This window comes from Tyto alba, unplaced genomic scaffold, assembly GCF_018691265.1.
Source record: "Tyto alba isolate M040663 unplaced genomic scaffold, T.alba_DEE_v4.0 Super-Scaffold_6, whole genome shotgun sequence".
NCBI lineage: Eukaryota > Metazoa > Chordata > Aves > Strigiformes > Tytonidae > Tyto > Tyto alba.
In genome coordinates this window covers 43,021,481-43,040,047 of record NW_024881327.1, presented here as the reverse complement: position 1 = coordinate 43,040,047, position 18,567 = coordinate 43,021,481, and the positions used below count along the sequence as shown (strand labels likewise).

Genomic DNA, 18,567 nt, shown 5'->3' with positions numbered 1-18,567 from the left:
TAAAAGTCCTTCCAATGGTATTTCTCCCATTAAATGTTGGGAGAAATAAGCTTATCCATTACACACCCCTCATTTTCCTACTCATGTTGCATTAAAATTTAATCATAGTGTAAAAGCCAAGTCAAACAAAGCTCGTGTTACACTATCCTCTGTGGAAGAGGCATATGAAAACTGAGGAACTCGAGCAAAGGCAGCAGGAAGTCTGTATAGATGAAGAACCTCCTAACAAAACTGAAATATAAAAAGGAAGCATACAAGAGACTGAAGGAGGCACAGATGACCCTGGAGAAATACAGAGACATTGTCTGAGTTTGAAGGGAAAGGGCTAGGAAAGCCAAAGCCCATTTGGAGTTGAATCTGGCAATGGACGTTAAGGACAATGTGAAGGGCTTTCCACAGGTATATCAGCAGAAAAAAAAAAAAAAGACTCAGGAAAACACGAACCCATTGCTGAACAGGGCAGGGACCTTGGTGAAAAAGTACATGCAGAAGGTTGCAGTACTCACTGCCTCCTTCATCTCAGCTTTTACTGAGAAGACTAACCTTCAGGAATCCCAGGTCCTCCAGACCTGTGGGAAAGCCTATAGCAAAGAGGATCACATTAGGGAACATTTAAACAAATTGTGCACATACAAGTGCATGTGACCTGGTGAGATACACACGAGTGTCACTGAGGCCACTCTCAATTATCTTTAAAAGGTTCCAGTGGTCAGGGGAAGCTCCCAAGGACTAGAAAAAAACAAATGTCACTCCTATCTTCAAGAAGGAAGATCCTTGGAAGTATAGGCTGGTCAGCCTCATCTCTGTCCCTAGGAAAGTAATGGAAGAAAAATATCTGGAGATCACTTCAAAACATATGATGGGCAAAAAGGTGACTGGGATAAGTCAGTATGGATTTATGCAAGCAAAATCATGCCTGATCAACCTGATAGCCTTCTACAATGAGATGACTGGCTAGATGGATATGGGGAGAGCAATGGATATTGTTTATCTTGATGCTACCAAGCTTTTCAATGCTGTAATCCCATAAAACCATTGTTGATGAACTGATGAAATATGGACTAGATAAATGGACTAAAAACTGGCTGGAACAGCCAAGTTCAGAAAGTTCTCATTAGTGCCATGAAGTACAGCATCAAGTCAATCCACCGGTAGAGTACTCCAGGGTTTGATACTCATCCAATACTTTTAATGTCTTCATTAAAGACTTAGATGATGAGTCAGGCTGTACACTCAGCAAGTTTGCAAGTGATATAAAACTAGGAGGACTGTTTGATACACCAAGTCCATAGGGACCTTGAGACACTGGAGAAATGAGCTGATATGAGCCTTCTGAAGTTCAACAAAGGGAAAGGCCAAGCGTTGCACCTGGGGAGGAAATAAGCCCAGGCACCCATACATGCGGGAAGCCAACAGGCTGCAAAGCAGCTTTGCAGAAAAGGACATAGAGGTCCTGGTGGACAACAATTTGAATGTAAGTCAGCAACATGCCTTTGCAGCAAAAAACATCCACAAACTCCATGGCTGCATTAGGAACAGCACTGGCAGCAGGCCAAAGCATGCCATCCCTTCTCTCTACTCAGCACTGGTGAGCCAGCTCTGGACTTCCCAGTACAAGAGACACATGGATATACTGGAGCAAATCCAGCTCACCATGAATACAATTAAAGGCTTGAAGCATCTGATACACAGGGAGAGGCTGAGAAAGCTGGTACTGTCTAGCCAGGAGAAGAGATGGCTTGGACCTAAACGTGTAAAAATACTTGATAGGAGGGCGTAAAGACAACAGAACCAGATTCTTCTCAGTTGTATCAAGTGAAAGGACAAGAGTCAACAGGTACAAATTGAAATACAGGAAATTCCATTTAAACATAAGAAAATAAAAAAAACTTGTTCACTGTGAGGATGATTGAACATTGGAACAGAATTGCCTAGAGAGGTTGTGGAGCCTCCTTCCTTGGAGATATTCAAAACCCAACTGGACATGGTCCTGAGCAAACTGCTCTAGTTGGCCCTGCCTTGAACAGTGGGTTTAGACTAGATGATATCCAAAGGTCCCTTCCAATGCCCCAGCAATTCTATGATCCTATGAAAACCCATGTATTCAAACTCTGAGCTGTTGGATTGGACTGAATTACTTTAAATGGATTTCTCTCCAATGGATCAGCAACATGTTCAGTACTAACAGCTAGGTCTTAAAGATCAACAAGGTATCAACAGGGTACCTTGGTTCAGGTAGAACTGCATTAACAGTACAAATGTTTTCCAAAATAATAACTTACGAATCTCTGAAAAAAATTCTGTTACTACTGGGAATTTAATTTTTTACTGAAGGTACTTTAGTCAGATACCTGAGAACATGAGAAGTTGTCAACAGTTTAAGGGCAAACAAATTTTTCACAAAAAAGATTTCGTATCATCCCAAAACTGACAACAAAGTCTTGCTTGCTGAGAAGAGACATTTTAGCTGGCCCAAACCAAACTCTGACAGAACAAATGCAAATATTCAATCTGAAGTGCCTTATACAACACTGAAATGTGGCAGAAGCGCAAATAATACCCCTGTCTTCTTTACTCTCTATGGAAAGAGGTTCTAACTATACTAGAATTAAAAGGGAAGGCAGTTTCACCAAATAAAAAGATTGTCATTGCCTGTCTAAGTGGAATGGCTGCAGTAATTAAAAACACAATAATGCCCCTTAGTTATTCAATTGGCCTGCGTCAAGATTAGTTTCTAAACAACCTGTACTGGGATCCTCTAAACAGGATCTAGGACCACCTAAAATATGAGTGAGATACTTTCAAATGCAAGACTAGCGATACTGTCTGGATATACACCCCTGCTACACACCTGCACATGAAGAAGAAAAACTAACAGATTTTCTCAGAAGATCAATCCAAACACACACTAACTGTGGATGAACACTGCTATACAGCTGTATTTCAAAATAAGCTTCAAACTCAACAGAAATACAAGAATAAAGGCTAGGCAAACATTAAACATCACAGAAGTATGTGGGAATGATTTGGATTGAGAAACTCAAGTACTGAACAAAAGATAAAGCCTTTATCTTAAAAGAATACTAAACCAGGTAAGAGCACTCCAGCTTCTGTCATAAATACTGACATGGAGCTATATGCTAGTATGCACATTAATTATACTTTCAACATCTTACCAATCAATAAGATAGATGTCTGGAGTTAAGTTATTTTTTTTGAAGTGAGCAAATAACTTTGGCAGATTTTCTTCAAAGAATACCTCAAAAGCAGCAAAGTAAGTCAACATCTGGGAAAATACAATGGGGAGAAAAAAGCAGTTAGCTGTATTAGTAGTCTTAAATGTATTATCTGTTGTTAATTTAATGCACTTCAAAAACAGGATGAGTTACATGACACAATAAAAAGCTAAACATTTACATAAAGGACAGCATCTGCAAGCACACAGAGTTTAAGATCCACCTATACACTGTTCTCATACTAAACAATGTAATTATTGTTTTGGGTCTTGGCCAGCTTCCTTTGGAAATAAAAGTACCAGCAGGAGATAAGTTATTTGCTGATTTCTCAAAAGAATTACGGTAACAGAATGGTGCTTTATGCTTGTGGCAGTAATTTAATATAATACTGAATAAAATCCAAGGCTGAATAGATTATAAAATGAAATATGAAACTAAAATTTTTTAATAGTCCATAGCAGGAGTGAAGTGTCCAGTTGGCTCCAATCATATATCATATTCTAATACCAAAGCTTCTTTTATACTATACACTTTAAAATAATAGCATTTCTATTGCAAAGAGGGAGAGACAAAGTTCACACAGAAAAGCCAGAGACTGAGACAAAACACCTCCACAGAATAACAGACTGTAACTCCCATCTGATACCATAACCCCTGAACTGTACTGCTTTTAACACAAAGACTTTAATGTTATTTTTAAATTTGAATATTTAGGTTAAATTTCATAACAGAGGGCACAGAAAATCTTCTAATCCAAGTAAGAGTTAAAAACAAAAGGCTTTTTACTACCCCCTTCCCTCCATCCTCTCAATACTATATGGAGAAAAGTTAAGCAGAGTCCTTGCATGATTCAGTAATTTTAATTGCAATATCCCAATAAAAGCAGTAAAGAATGGCTGTGATTTCTTCGAAGTATGAGTTGTATCAGCACGTTTCTCCCCAAAACACCACAACAGTAAAGGGAGAAAAGGAGCCTTTTGTCTGAAAACCTTTTAAAGGATGACAGATTTGTTTCCCAGTTTTTTTAATGTCCTTACAGAAACTTTGCCCATTTCATCTGAATGAAGTGACAGATGGTAGACTACCTTCATTAACAGTAGCAAATAAAAATGGAGCCTGGTAGTCAGTAAGAGTATAAAGCTTCTAAACAAATCAAAAGATGGGTGCATGCTACAGAAATAGACATACAAAGTTATGTAAAATCTCTGAACCATCAGTTACTAAAAAACAGCTTCATGCAAGCATGACACCAGAAATCTAGAAATTCATTTTAGAGAACTGTACAACTGAAACAGCTTCCCAACATGGGTTTTTAAATGCATGAAATCAAAGCATTACATGAGATCTGTAAAGATAAAGGAGGAAAGCAGGTAATGCAACAGATGGTCCTACTTCCAAAATGTTCTGTTTACATGCTAGTACCACAGTAAAAGAGTTCTACTAAAGCGTTTCAAGTATATTGGAGAAGGGATCTTACACAAAACTGCCACAATCGCATCTACTAATAGTAATGCAGGCAGCTCTATTAGAAATGCAACAGCAGTTCAGGTATTTATCTTGATCAAATCAACATTCAACAAGACATTTGCTTAGTAGCAATTAAAAAAAAATAATGTAGTTTAATGAAACTGTAACCAACACAAGAAACCAAATCAGTATAAATTACTATAATTTCCACAATTAATTTATGATGGGTTTTTTGTTTGTTTTTTTTTTTTTTTGTTTTGTTTTGTTTGTTTGTTTGTTTGTTTTTTAATTTATTATATGTTAAAACAAATCAGCATTTTGTTATTAAGCTGTAAAACTGATATAAAAAGATGAGGACCATCTACTGCTCATCTACTGAGCAGATCAGTGTATTAACCACAGGAAGTCAAAACTGTCTCACTTTATGCCTCACTACTCTGTTTGAAATATTAAGTACAAGTTTTCCTTGTGATGTGAATCAGGCTTTGTAATTTCCACGATATGTTAATATTCTTCCACGTGTCACCATCTCTACTCTTCTATAAGCATTCATTTATCATGTAGGCTCTATTTCGTCAGGCTAATGAAATTAAACGGCACTATCCAAGAGCATACAAACCCTCACTATTTCAGCTAAAAAAAAATATAGCTTTTTCTAGTAAATTTTATTCCAAAATCATCTTCACAAGAACAGTATTTACACAGTGAATGCACGATCATGTCCTCTTTTTCCAAGTACAGTCATGGATATGACTGATACTCCTTCTAGCAATGCTGTCTGCGCTGTGGTATGTCTCCCCGTGGACATTCACAACTGTTGAGTTTCGGGGGCTGTAACAGGGAATTACATACTGCTTTTCCAGCGTGAAATACTGATAAACAGTAGGATGCTAGGGATCCTAAGCAACAAAAGTGATTGTTCTTGATGTCATCCATTCCCTTGCTTTATTTCTCCCATTTGAACTCTTGAGAAGCAGATCCTATTTTCATAGTGTTAAAAGGTAAGTAAGAGAGAAAGAAATACAGAATGCCATATATTTTACAAAAAAAAACCCCAAACTTTTAAAATAAACTAAAAACACATTGCAGGTGATGTGTCTTTATTTTGCTATGGTACACAAGTAGCTCAGTGTACATGCTAACAAGGAATTTGAGACTCCAGAGAGACTCAGGCAACCAGTTCCCACTGAAAAATGGAGGGGTCTGCTCATCTGATTCCCCCAGACTCCTTTTCAAATACAGCTGATACAATAAGATTTGGGAAACCTGGTTCCTGCTGCTACAGTTTGTTTTTAGCAACCTGTTAGCTTGGGATAAAAAGCACCTTCAATACACGTCTAATATTAAAGGTGTTTTAAGCTTTCAACTAGAGTACTTGATTTGAAAAACACCTACAATTAAATTCTCATAACTATCTTCTAAGCATCATAAAACAGCAGCTGAACAGTTTCATTCACCTGCCAGTTCAAAAATGTTAGTTTTGGTTCAAAAGGGTGGGTTTTGATTTGGTTGTTCTTTTTGAGGGGGTGTGCACATCTGTGTGTGTTGGAGGTTTTTTTGTTTATCAAGCATGTTGTTTTAAAATAACTTCTGACTTACTTCCCAAGCTACTGAGCTGTGCTGGTTTTGGCTGGGATAAAGTTAATTATCTTCATAGCAGAACCATTACATGAGACCATCAATTTTTTTTTTTTTAAAAAACTTTCCCTACACATATCCGCAACATGTAGATTACAGTTTTCTTGCATACTTACAAGGCCATGGTCCACACGGAAAAACGCCATCTGACAGGGTTTATTTAAAAGGTTAGAAAAAGCAATGAAGGCATCTGCAGTATCCAAGTTCAAGATCAATACTGCTGCTATGAATGACATGCCCTGTACCTGAAGAAAGGAGAAGTGTTACTGTTCAGCAATAACTGTATTCTTCCAAGAATACTGCCTCATTTTGTCCTCACAATCACTAGTGTTTAAAGCACTTGCTGAGCTGCTGAATTTTGCAAGAAGTTCAAAAAGGCAGGATTTTTTTAACCCACATAACCTTTTGGTATTGAATGTTCAGAGCCTGGAAGCTAATGATCCCCATGTTGCCTCCTTTCAAAGACTCTAAGTAAAACTCCTAAAACAGGCTGGGATGACAGCACTTTCAAATATGCAGAAGATTTTTTTGATGAATAAGCTGTTTCTAAGTAATTCAACTTCTACTCGGGATGGGTCATAGATACCCTTATTTGTGGAAAGTTGGACTAGGACACTAGAGACAGAGCCTGCTCCTTCCTTTTTCAATTAATTACCAGCAGCTACAGACAACTGCAAACTGCAATGACTCATTTGATAAGCAGTAGCATTTTAAGATTAAGCTCATTTCATTTACTGTAATTTCATGATGTTGTTGCATATTTCTACAAAGTATGCTATGGAATCAATGCTCAATCTAGGCAAAGCTCGCTCACTCAGAGTGTAGTGCTGCCATCGCAGAGTCACATGGACCAAAGTGAGACACTCCTTCCTGCAAATGTGAGGAACAAGCTCCTTCCCAACAAAACACCAGGTTCCATGCCGAATGAAACACACGACCTGATAATCTGCCCTTTTTCTAGTTTCCCAGCACTCACATTCAGCCGTTTGTGCCAAGCATCACATGCTACTCACAGAATAGGAACGTTATCTTTCTACATTTGCCTGCTCTAAGACAACTGCTCCCAAATAAAGAATAAGCTCCTGTATGTATGTCCCTGCTCTGGAACAAAAGACTAAATGAAATATCTGAAATCCCCTCAGTCCTCTCGTAATCACTACTTCAAATACTTTGAGGGAGCTCACATAGCTTCAACAGGCATTGCTTTAAAGACTGTTCCAGAAGCTCAGTGCTAAGGCACAGAAATGCATATCAAGAGGCATAAGATATTCACAAGTCTCTGCAAGACTGTCATTAAGAACAGCATCTTCTCTTTTGACTCCAATTTTCAAGCACTACAAATATGTACTTTTGAGTTTTCCAATTACTTAACCTGTAAAAAGCTTAAATCTAGCAACAGAACCATTATATACACTTCTCGAACGTGTTGGAATAGACAAAAGCACACAGAAATCCCACAGGTATTCACAAAATCATTTAATACTGGTCTACAAAGGACTGATTAACACAATCCTCCTTCCCCTAGTTCTCCCTCCCCACCCCTGAAAAAAAAAAATTCTTCACTTACATAGCCTACATCAGGTCTGTAACAAGTATAGGCTCCTAAAATACTGTGCAACGTGTCATGGTAAGGACCACCCTATAATTAAACAAAAACAAGACAATACATCTGAGTATCTACCAAACATATTAAAAACCCTTCAGTGCTACACACATTATCTACCACTTCTGATGAAGAACGCATTATTTTCCTATGCGGCTTTGAACAGCCTCAAGTCTTTCAAAACAACTTTGGTTTTAAAAGAATGAAACAGCCCTCCATACCATATTTATTACAAATGCATACAGTTCACCCAATACATCACATACTAAGTCCTTATACCAGAGGAATATAAGCCTAAGATATTCCTTATAGCTTAGCAGCACTCGACAATAGTGTCAAGAAAGTAGAAAACAGTAAGAACAACAATATGCCATAACACACACTGAACGTATCAAGAATGACATGTATAGCTAAAAAGAATTTCACCCTGTTAACTATTAACAGCTGCTATATCTTACACTAAGTACTGTAACTGGCTGAGAATTTCTAAAAGGAAAAGTTTTTCACCCAAAAATGTTGATTTATCACAATGTGAACTTTTTTACAGCGTTGTTGAGATTTCTGTATAGAAGGACAAAATATCTGGTTAAAATGAGTCATTAAAGCACACCACGAACATGTAAGTTAAATCAGTCTTGCGTGGAACAAAAGAAAAAAAAAAAAGGCCACCCGATCTTGCTTGCTTGAGCTGTGCTCTCTCTCTCTCTCTCACTGTATCTTTGCAACCCAGCAGTGTTGATTCACTGACTTGGAAACACTCACCTGCATCACTTCATCAGACAGAAACCAGCACGACAGGGCTAGATGAATCATGATGATTAGCCAACAGATTGCCTTTTTGCCTCTTCCAAACGTATAGTACCTTGAGGTTACTCTTTTCTAGATTATTTATAGTTTTCCATTTTTCCTCTCAAGATGTGCACTCCTTCAGATTTGAACTAAATGGGTTATTTCAACCAAGGGACAGGCAAGATTACGTAAATTTAATGTCTCTAAGAAATCAAGACAAAAGTTAACATTGCTTACTTGCTGGAATATGCAGAGATTAGGAAACGTTCTTGATATATCCAGCTTTATTAACTCCAAGCTTGCTTCTCTGTCAGCTGCAGAAAATCCAGCATCTACAAAAGCCAAAGTTACTGCATTTACTACATCGATCAGTGTATGGTTTTTGGTTTTTTGTGTGTGGGTTTTTTGGTTTTTTTTTTTTTTTTTTTTTTTTTTTTTTTTCCAGTAAGGGTTAGCTTTTTCACAGTTCATTTATTTTGATGCAAATGCTAGGGAATAAGAGTACAGACAATTCCCCGAATTCAGCATACAGGCTAAGCAGCAAGTATGTCCTGACTCAGAGCACCCCTATAGTGCACATCGACCTTCAATACATTTTGAAGTGATGGGGGGAAAGGCTCAGGGCAAGGGAGGCCAGGCACTTTACTGGTATCTGCTGACAAATCATTAGACAGACACAAGCCTGTTAGCCTGTGACCCCTCACCCTCAGCAAGGCTTCCCAGTGGCTCCTGAAGTAGCTGTGTCTGTGGAATGGCTGCGGTGGGGGAGAGAAGTCCTAAAGCAGCAGCATTTGATGGATGCCATCTATCACTACTACTGTCAGTTCTTCTTCCAAAATCATGTTTATTTACTCTTTGCATGTGTTGTAAAAGATCGTGGACACTGCAGTGCACTCTCTGTAACTGAAAAGAATCTCATACAATGTAAATTTCTAAAGTATCAGTTTTCTTTCTGATATGAAAAAAAATATTTATTGTCTGCTCTGTTAAGTAAAGTTGGGAATTACCTACTGCTACTTATTGAGCAATCAAAAAACACAGGTTGTCATTAGTCAACGCTTACACCAATCACACAAGCATCTACACTTCAGAAAATAAAGTGCAAGAGGAAGCTGGAAACATACTAGATGTCATCTTACTTAAAATGTGGACAATATTAAGGAAACAAAGTAGGGGATTTCCAATCAAAAATATTTTTCTGTTGATAAATGCCAGTATGCACGTTCTCCTTTTTCTGCTCAGCATAATTACTTATCAAATGCAATTTCAAGCATCTGCAAGTAGTTTTACACCCTCTCAAAAACAGACAACTCTTCCAATCAACAGTAAATCTCAAACCACTTTGTCTGCAAAAATAAATTGCTGCTCTCTGAAACACACCCAAGAGATGGGCTCAAAGCTGCAGTAAGGGACAAAAGCACAATTTTCTGCTATAATTTGAGTTTCAGTTCCAAAACTACAGATGCAGCAACAGATTTTTGTGTTGCAATTCAAATAATCCCCAAACTTTCCTAGTTTTCCTACAAATTGGCATCAAATAAGAACTGTATCTAAAGATAGTTTATACAGAAAAATGAACAGGTATGTTTTATGAGACCACAGTTTCACTGAGAAGAAAGAATACACCTATTTCTTGCTTCCACAAAAATAAATTTTCTTTTTACCAGACGCATATTTATAGCTGTATTTTTTTTGCTTAAAATCTATGATTTAATTTTAAGGAACAATTTTACAAAATCTCTTATGCTGTAACACAGCATAAATCGTTCATGAAAAGCATACCTTCACAATCTACTTCAGCCCCTCCTGTGCTAAGTGATCGCCATTTCTCTTTGGCACGAGCCAAGCAAATATCATACAGTTCTGGAAAAAAAAAAAACAGAGAAAACCAAGTCCGCTATTTGTGTATGCTCATGTCCACTGTCAGGTACTGCCTACCATACGAGCAATGCTGCCTCAGTTGTTAAAAGTAACAGTAAGTCTAACACAGTAATTGAACTTTTAAGTAGGTTACAGTTCTGGAAGACTTGTTCCACTGACCTATAATTTAAGATTAAGCAAAAAGGAAAGGCAATCTTGGCACAAATTGTATTTTATGTTCAAGCATTTACTTTTCTTACAGAGCACTGTTGTTCAAAATTATAGTCTGAATGGGTAACTGACATAAATCTAGCAAATTCCACGTAAGAACTATACCCAAGGTAACTAAGCCAAGCACAGAAAAGCAGCACAATGCAGCAGGATTACAGGCAGTCTACCACATTTCTATTTTGGAATTAATTACATATGTTAGTCTTTCAGAGCTGTGTTTTTCTGTACTCTGAAGTAGCACACTATTTTCACAAACACACAGAGACAAAAATACAGCATTTTCCCAGGGGTCTTTTAATCTCTCACAAACCTAATGTCTTGCTCTAAACCAAAGGAAGCACACAATATGCATACTCAGTCATTACAAAAACAACAAACAAAAACCCACAAAAAACCCCAAACAATAATTCTGTTTCAAAAAGAAAAAAAAGCCTGCGTCATTAATTCTGATCATCTCCATCTAACATCAAAGCAAGACACAGTGACAGCAATAATCAGGAACAATTCACAGCAGCAGTCCTAAGGCAGCTACAAGATTAAAATCACTGTATTTTTGAACCAAATATGTCAAAGCATCACAGAGAAGCGTAACTGGATAACATCTCCTCACACTCACACCTCAGGTTCTGATACACCGTAACAAATACAAGACTGTCCCCTTACTATTTCTCTTTGAAAGATAATGTACACAAAACAACAGTCTCACCATGGGTGATGTTTAACTCATTGCCAATTGCCAAGCTCCAGACTTTGCCTCTCACACTCGGTGGAATGCCCTGCCACCATAGCTCACGAACTTTACGGGAACAACACCTGTTTAAAGTAAAATGGATTATTCTAAGAAATATTTCATTGCCAGCTGAGTTACAGATGTTTCCTCCTACCAGTGCTGAAGGGATCCGAATCAAAATGAAAAACGGGTCAGGTCCAATGCAATTTGCACATACCCATTCTTCACTACTATTTTGCTTTGAACAGCAAAGGAAAGCTTACTTCCTTCCAAATTAATGGCTTATTTTGACAGAAGCACTGCCATTACAATATCTGTAATCTGCAACCTGACCAGCAAGAATCACAGGAAACGGAAATAAACAAATGAAAACAAAATCTGTATCTATGCCACTACCTGTGCTAATGACAGGGCATCTCCAAGTAAGATTAAATACAGAAACGAGTTATGGAAGTCTACCCTGTCCCCTCAGTCACCACCCCGCTGTGCAAATGAGACATGCAGTTTCCTACTCAGCTTTGCAGCTCTAACCCTCCAGAAAAATGCATGAAGATGGAACAAGTAGTAACTTTAGGTGGGAGCACGAAAGACATTTTAACAGAACACAGTCTTGGAAATGGCTGCAATTGATGTTCATCAGTCTGAGTGCCCAGAAGGAGGAACAGAATAGCACCTAAGCACCAATTAAAGTTTGTGGTAGTGGCAAAAACCACAACAATCTAAAAGCAGAATCTGAACTAAAATGTATAATAATGAAAACACTGGGGAACTTCTGGATTTATAAACCAATACAGGAAAAGGTCTCCTTATTTTTACAGCAGCCGTACCAGATGCATCTTCAAATACTAAAGACAGACATGTAAATCTACCATTTGCTTATACTTAATTTATTACTTCAGTTCTCCAGCAACACATTTTCCAAAAATTCTGTCCATGTTTTTAACATATGTTCTCAGGACAACTGAAATCCATGATTAAGCAAATTGCAATTGTGAGTGCTGTGGAGGTTGGTTTATGTTGGTGCTGTGGAGGGTGGGGGTCCGAGAGTGGGTGAGAGGGGCCTGTTTGGTTTTTTTTAAGATGACTAGCAAAGTCCATGAAAAAACAGACAGCAAAGGTAGCTTACCAACTGCCTGTGCTGTGTCTTCGTAGGAAATCTTTTAGCACTTAATATTTTTTTAAAATAACTTTTCCCCTACTTCTCTTTTCCATCATTTGATTATCCCAGCAGGTAAATCACGCTGCAATTAAAGAGGCTTCATAATATGATACACGTATTTCAATCTACATCTGATATTATAATACCAACAGTGCAAGTAGTCAAGAAAAGCTCATTCCTGATAAGTGCATAGCATTCAAGCATTATGCTTTCTGCTTTTACATTCTCTACCACAGATCACTTCTCAGTGTTTCAGTTTCCGAATATCCTGAACCTCCATTGAAGACAAATAATAAGAACTGCATCACTTCCAGTGACCTTGCAGAAATAATGAATTGTACGTTGCTCATTTTCTTTGTAACTGTCCAAAAGTGACTTTCAAAGAAGAGCTTCCAAAACCATTTAAAATAATACTTGCTAACTTTGTAACTTCTCTTCAGGATACTGACTCAGCAATTTTAATTAAGACTCAGTATAACATACTGTCTTACATGGTTTCCCAGTTGGGCAAGATTTCATTGTTCCAAGTTAAAACAGCATTGCCGATGCTGTCTTCCAGTTTACAGCGTTCTTCCAGTTGTTTCTTTCTCTTCTGAGCTTCTTTAAGCTCTGCAGAAAAGCAATTTCCTTTTTAAGTTAATAAAACCAGAAACTGAATATTCAGAGTTAGCTAGTCATGACTATACAGCCATGTAAAAGCACACTATATTCACTGAAATGTACAGTGAACTGTTCAAATTCTAAAAATTTCCCAAACATAGAGCAAGCTAAGCAGTGATGCCAAACATGAATAAAGAACGAAGTGGAACTATGCATAAGGCTCTTATTTTCCATGGAAAGGACAAAGGGATTTGGATAGTATATGGCTCCTTTGATCCTTGAAATCTAACCACATTAGTAACTTTGAATTAGCATTTCTGACAGCCAACCACCCCACCTAGTAGGCCAGGTCAGAGTATTTCCGAATAAAGCCCCACCCCTTTTTTAATGTCAGACTCAAAAATGCAGGCTAAAATAACAGAAAATTTTTATTTTATTTTCACTCTTATGTGTTGCCTTTGTAAATTATGATTTAGATATATTGTCAGGAAATCAGAAGAGCCACCATTTTTGATGCTACTTAGCGTGTGGTTAATCTAAATGTCATACACCACATACATATATATACTGGAAACCTTCAGTTCATTAAAAATTAAAAATTGTTCATGTTCAGTTTAAACATATTTTACATTTTTGCACTATCACTCAGTATTCCTTCTTGAATCATCAACTACTATTTTTTCCACTGGCAAATTTGTTAGATGTGCAATTTAACAAATGCAGGCAGTCACTCTTTATAGCAGCACAGCAGAAACACGGGAGGTGTGTGCGCACACACACTACAATCTGGAAAGGTACTGAAGGTACTGACCTGACAAAGAAAACTAACTGAAGAACAGTAGTACCATGAACAAGGTCTTTGGAACAAACACATACAATCTGATGGGTCCACTTTAAAACCCAACAGAGGCTGTGCCTGAGCAGAAGCATACCAACAGCCTCACAGTATTTTCAGCTTTAATATGAGCTTTTAGTAAGCCTGCCTAAACGCAGGCTTTGATTTTTTTCTCTAAACAAAAAGAGGGTGTTCACATTCTTTTATTTCCTGACCTCTACACAATACATCACTCTGCAAAGCTGTTCATCTGGAGTGGCTTTAGGGTAAATGGGTCTGTCAAGGTATTTATGTGGACAGAATGACATACTCCAGTGCAGGGAAGACAGCACAAGGACCTGGCCCAATGCCTCACCTGAGCACCATCCCATTTCTCCCAAACCTTCTATCCTAGGTGCAAAGAAATAACAGAGGGAACTCCTTTGACTACTACATGCTAAGTAGATATACTAGCATGGGAGTCACGTGAAGTCAGAACTTCACCGGTAGATGTATGATGTTCAAAACCACAGGAAGAGAGTTTTATTGATATGTCAACTGCACAAAGTAAGCAAGTGCTGTGTTCATATCACCTTTCCACTGTTTCATCTGCCTCAGGGGTCCGGCCAGCTGGAAAAAAAATATTTCCAGTAGCTCCCACTGGACACAAAACTTCTGTGAATCCAAATTTCCTATTATTGCAATGCTTGTTTTTAATTAGAAAACACAGATGGTCAAATATACCAGCAGAAGGAAATCACTACTGTCAGCTCTACCTGATGTGCACAGTACAGTGCTGCTGAGACACTTCTGTGAACAATGTTAGACAAGAAATTATGAGCAAAACCTTGGGAAAGCTGTAAATTTTACCTGGGAGACAAATTACCAAATGAACATAACTATGCACATTTTCGTATGTGGAAAATCATGTATTTATGTACTACAGCCTCAACAAGTTATTCCCAGCATAAAACTATCTAATATCCTGCAGTTATCTAAATAAGTCTATCAGTCAAATTTGAGAGGACTAATCTACTTCAATATATTCCTAGATTTTTAAACTCACAAACAGATGTAGCTCAATTACTTAAGAGTTACAAATTAAAAGTTTTTCCTGCTGGATTCTAGGACTGTTTTCTTCTTCAGCCTGGGGTGGGGCTTTTTAATTAAACTACCTTTGCTCCTCTCTCTTCTCTGGATTGATTCTTCTTTGAGGGGAGGTATGGATCCCTCATGTTACAGAACAACAGACTGACACACGTGCATTTCATGTTTAAAAATACTCCTTAACTTTACTGCTCTCCTCTGAAGACAAGAAATTCCATCACCTCTTTTTTTTGCTTGAACCACCATTTCTTCGTACTGTTGTCTGTGTTTCTGAGCTTCTTCTGCTGGTTTTGCAGGGAGGTTCCTTAAATAAAAAAAAAAAAAAAAATACAAAACCAGCATTTAACGTTGTCACATCTATCTGAAGAAAATTCTACACACTTCTGAAAGAAAAGCATACTCTGCTTCTTGTCAAAATATTTGATCAAAGAGTAGAGCAACAGATCCTTGGAAAGAATTTTTTTTTGCCAGAGTCAGCAGAAGAGAAGGAGAGAACACTGACCAGCTACAACTACTTTTATACACAAAATATGCTGAGTAATTTCCTTCTGTTTAGTAATTTCAGCATTTTTATTATTAAATCAACTGAAATCACAGGCTGATCTTCATAAATAAAGGGAATATACTGGTATATACCAAGTTGGTAGTTTTGATTTAAACTGATCACTACAGATAAGATAGAAGACTGTACTCTCTCTTATGGCGCACCTCGGTTAAGAGTTTCATCCACAACTTTCCTTACACATGCAGTAACGACTCCCTACACCAGCTTCCTTTTTCCCTCTGCTCTCCCAGACCCCATTTCTATTTTACAGGCTTAAGTCCTCTGCCTCACTTCTACAGCAACAAGTGACATCAGAGTCATACTCTATATTCTCCAGTTATCAATATCAACACAGCCATTTTGATTTGTGATTAAAGCCTGGACTGGCAACATCTCTGCCATGCAAATACACATACTCTTGTGTCAGACCATATTAACTTTAAGCTAATCATATTTGTAATTAACATAACCACACTATGAATCTCGTAGAACTACAGGATTACCAGAACATCAGAACAGGGAATGACTAAGTATTTTGTTCTTCTGTATCATGTTCCTAGGACAGTTTATATCTTTGGTTAATAAAAGAGATAAGCAAAAATTCACTTTCGCATTCCTGGAAGGTGTCACACAAGGCAGCTGCTGGCCATCAACAGTCACCATGAATAGTGGTATGCTTCACTATTTACATAACCATATAACCTGTAAAGTATGCATAGCCATGTGATACATGTCAATGAAAATGTTTTAAATTCAGGATTGTTAAAAGAACAAGAAAAGTGGATCTTAACCACAGAGAACACTCTACTCTTTTCCAGTTTCATTCATGTAAATTGACCAGCATATTTTTTAAATCCAAGTCTTTACAAATGGTGTAAATTAGGATAAGTTTGGAAAGGAAAAACAGATGAAACAATGCAACTTCTGCTAACTTAAATTCCACCACTCAAATTATTTGTCCTGTCTCTTAATGACATCACCATATATGTGAGATGACTTTTCTTAGAAAGTTTTACCTAAACCCTACAAGTACAAAACCAAGAGCAGCCATTTTGAAAAAAATCTCATGACGTTTTTCTTCCAGAAGTCTTAAATCTTTTTGTCATAGGAAATAAGAAAAAAATTACTTAAGCCCTACTAGGTAAAAAAAAAAAAAAAAATTAGTATGCAAACTGTAAGTAAACAATTAAAACAGATTCTTTAGAAAGATTCATCAGAGGACAGCACTGCTGTCCAGAGCAGTTTTCCCCACCAGACAAAAGAAATGATGATTCCATTGTTTAAAATCTTAAAATTACCTTTTCTGCTAAAAGTTCCTTAGTCTATCAACAGTAGGAAAAAACGCGAAATCTGAATGTTATCCTGCAATGTATCACTAATTCAATCTATCTGGACACTACTTCTCAGCTTATCTCACATAAAGAATGATTTTTAACAGACAGGTTTTAAATACAACAAATAAGCTAGTATGTTTTGTTTCCAGCTGTACACAATAAAACCTGCTCTAACAAATAATCACTCTTACATTGTTCTAGATGTCCCAAGAAGTCTTGTCACATAGTATACCAGTCAAACCGAAAAGTATCTTAAGTAACCCTACAACTAGATTACTTTGATATGAGCATTCTTCATACAGATTTGTTGATGGAAACACAGACCTATGTTCTGCCAGTTCATTACACGAATGCACAGCTATATTAAAAACGCAGATGCCATACCGGTAAAGCAGGGTACCATTCATAAATTGAATAAGCATGATTGACTTTGTGTAATTCAGGAGCAAACCATGGCATAGCAACTGCCAGTAAATCATTATGGAGTTAGTCTGCAGATGCAAGAATCTCCTTGCAGTAAGAGAAGCATGAAACAACTTACCAAGTACTTGACAACCTTTAAAATGCAATGCTAATCCCACTGCAGAACAATCATTGTATTGTTTCATTATTTATGGAGGTGTGGTCTTTCTCTGTGTAAACAGGACACTGTATCCTTGCTTCTCAATTTCTGTAGCATATACTAGCTTCAATTTTATGCTTATGTTCTCTCAGGGAAAATAAAAATCCCTTATTTGTGTTTAGAAGGTAGAATTACTCAGAAATAGAGCTCTGCTCTCCTAATTACCTCCTTTCATACAAAGCCATTGCTTTTATTATAATGTTACTTTTGTTTGAATAATTTTTTTCATAATCATCTCATTTTCATATTCACTAGCCTGAAAAAAAAAATCTGCTCTAAATTTTAAATAATCTGTTTAATACACACAGTTAAAAAAAGCTTTGCTAGACTAATCTTAAAGAGACTCTCACTGTGGTATTTCCCAAAACTTACGCTGGTCTGTCCTCTAAAATAAGTGCTGTTGTGGAGAGTGGTTCAAAATCAAGATTCTTCCTCACATTCTGTTTAGGAGAGAGTGGTCTGTGAGCTTGTCCAGTTTTTTCTTCATATTCCTAAAGAAAAAGACAGGGCAAGTTACAAGAGTGAAGAACACCAAGATGATGCACATGAGAATTTAAAAAGGGTCTACAAAAGTCTTCAAGATATTGCTTCTACAGCTCTGCCCAACCGTCATCCCTTCAGAGCTTTTCAACCAGAGGAACCTCATAATTGAAAACAATGTTAAAATTTATTTTCCAAAGTCAGTTTTGATGTTTTTTTCTCTTCCTTCTATTTGTAGAAACATCTTAAGCTCCTCTGACTGACAGCCTGGTTTTACAAAGTACTGATAAGAATGAGCTTACAAACAGCAGATACTGAGGTGTAAAATAAGACCTATTTAAAATATTTTTGTT

The 18,567-nt window shown here is 37.2% G+C and overlaps 1 protein-coding gene across 3 annotated transcripts in view; it reads right to left on the bottom strand.

The window, feature by feature from the left end:
• Positions 1 to 18,567, bottom strand: part of TBC1D14 (TBC1 domain family member 14) — a 74,723-nt gene that overhangs the window by 13,866 nt on the left and 42,290 nt on the right. For all 3 annotated transcript variants that reach the window (XM_032984460.2, XM_032984461.2, XM_042807791.1), the window contains 9 exons: positions 18,107 to 18,225; positions 15,456 to 15,538; positions 13,205 to 13,322; positions 11,531 to 11,637; positions 10,516 to 10,596; positions 8,971 to 9,065; positions 7,909 to 7,980; positions 6,458 to 6,586; positions 3,177 to 3,286 (listed from right to left, as the gene is read on the bottom strand). In XM_032984460.2, coding sequence (XP_032840351.1) covers positions 3,177 to 3,286; positions 6,458 to 6,586; positions 7,909 to 7,980; positions 8,971 to 9,065; positions 10,516 to 10,596; positions 11,531 to 11,637; positions 13,205 to 13,322; positions 15,456 to 15,538; positions 18,107 to 18,225 — 914 coding nt within the window. The remainder of the gene's footprint in view (positions 1 to 3,176; positions 3,287 to 6,457; positions 6,587 to 7,908; positions 7,981 to 8,970; positions 9,066 to 10,515; positions 10,597 to 11,530; positions 11,638 to 13,204; positions 13,323 to 15,455; positions 15,539 to 18,106; positions 18,226 to 18,567) is intronic.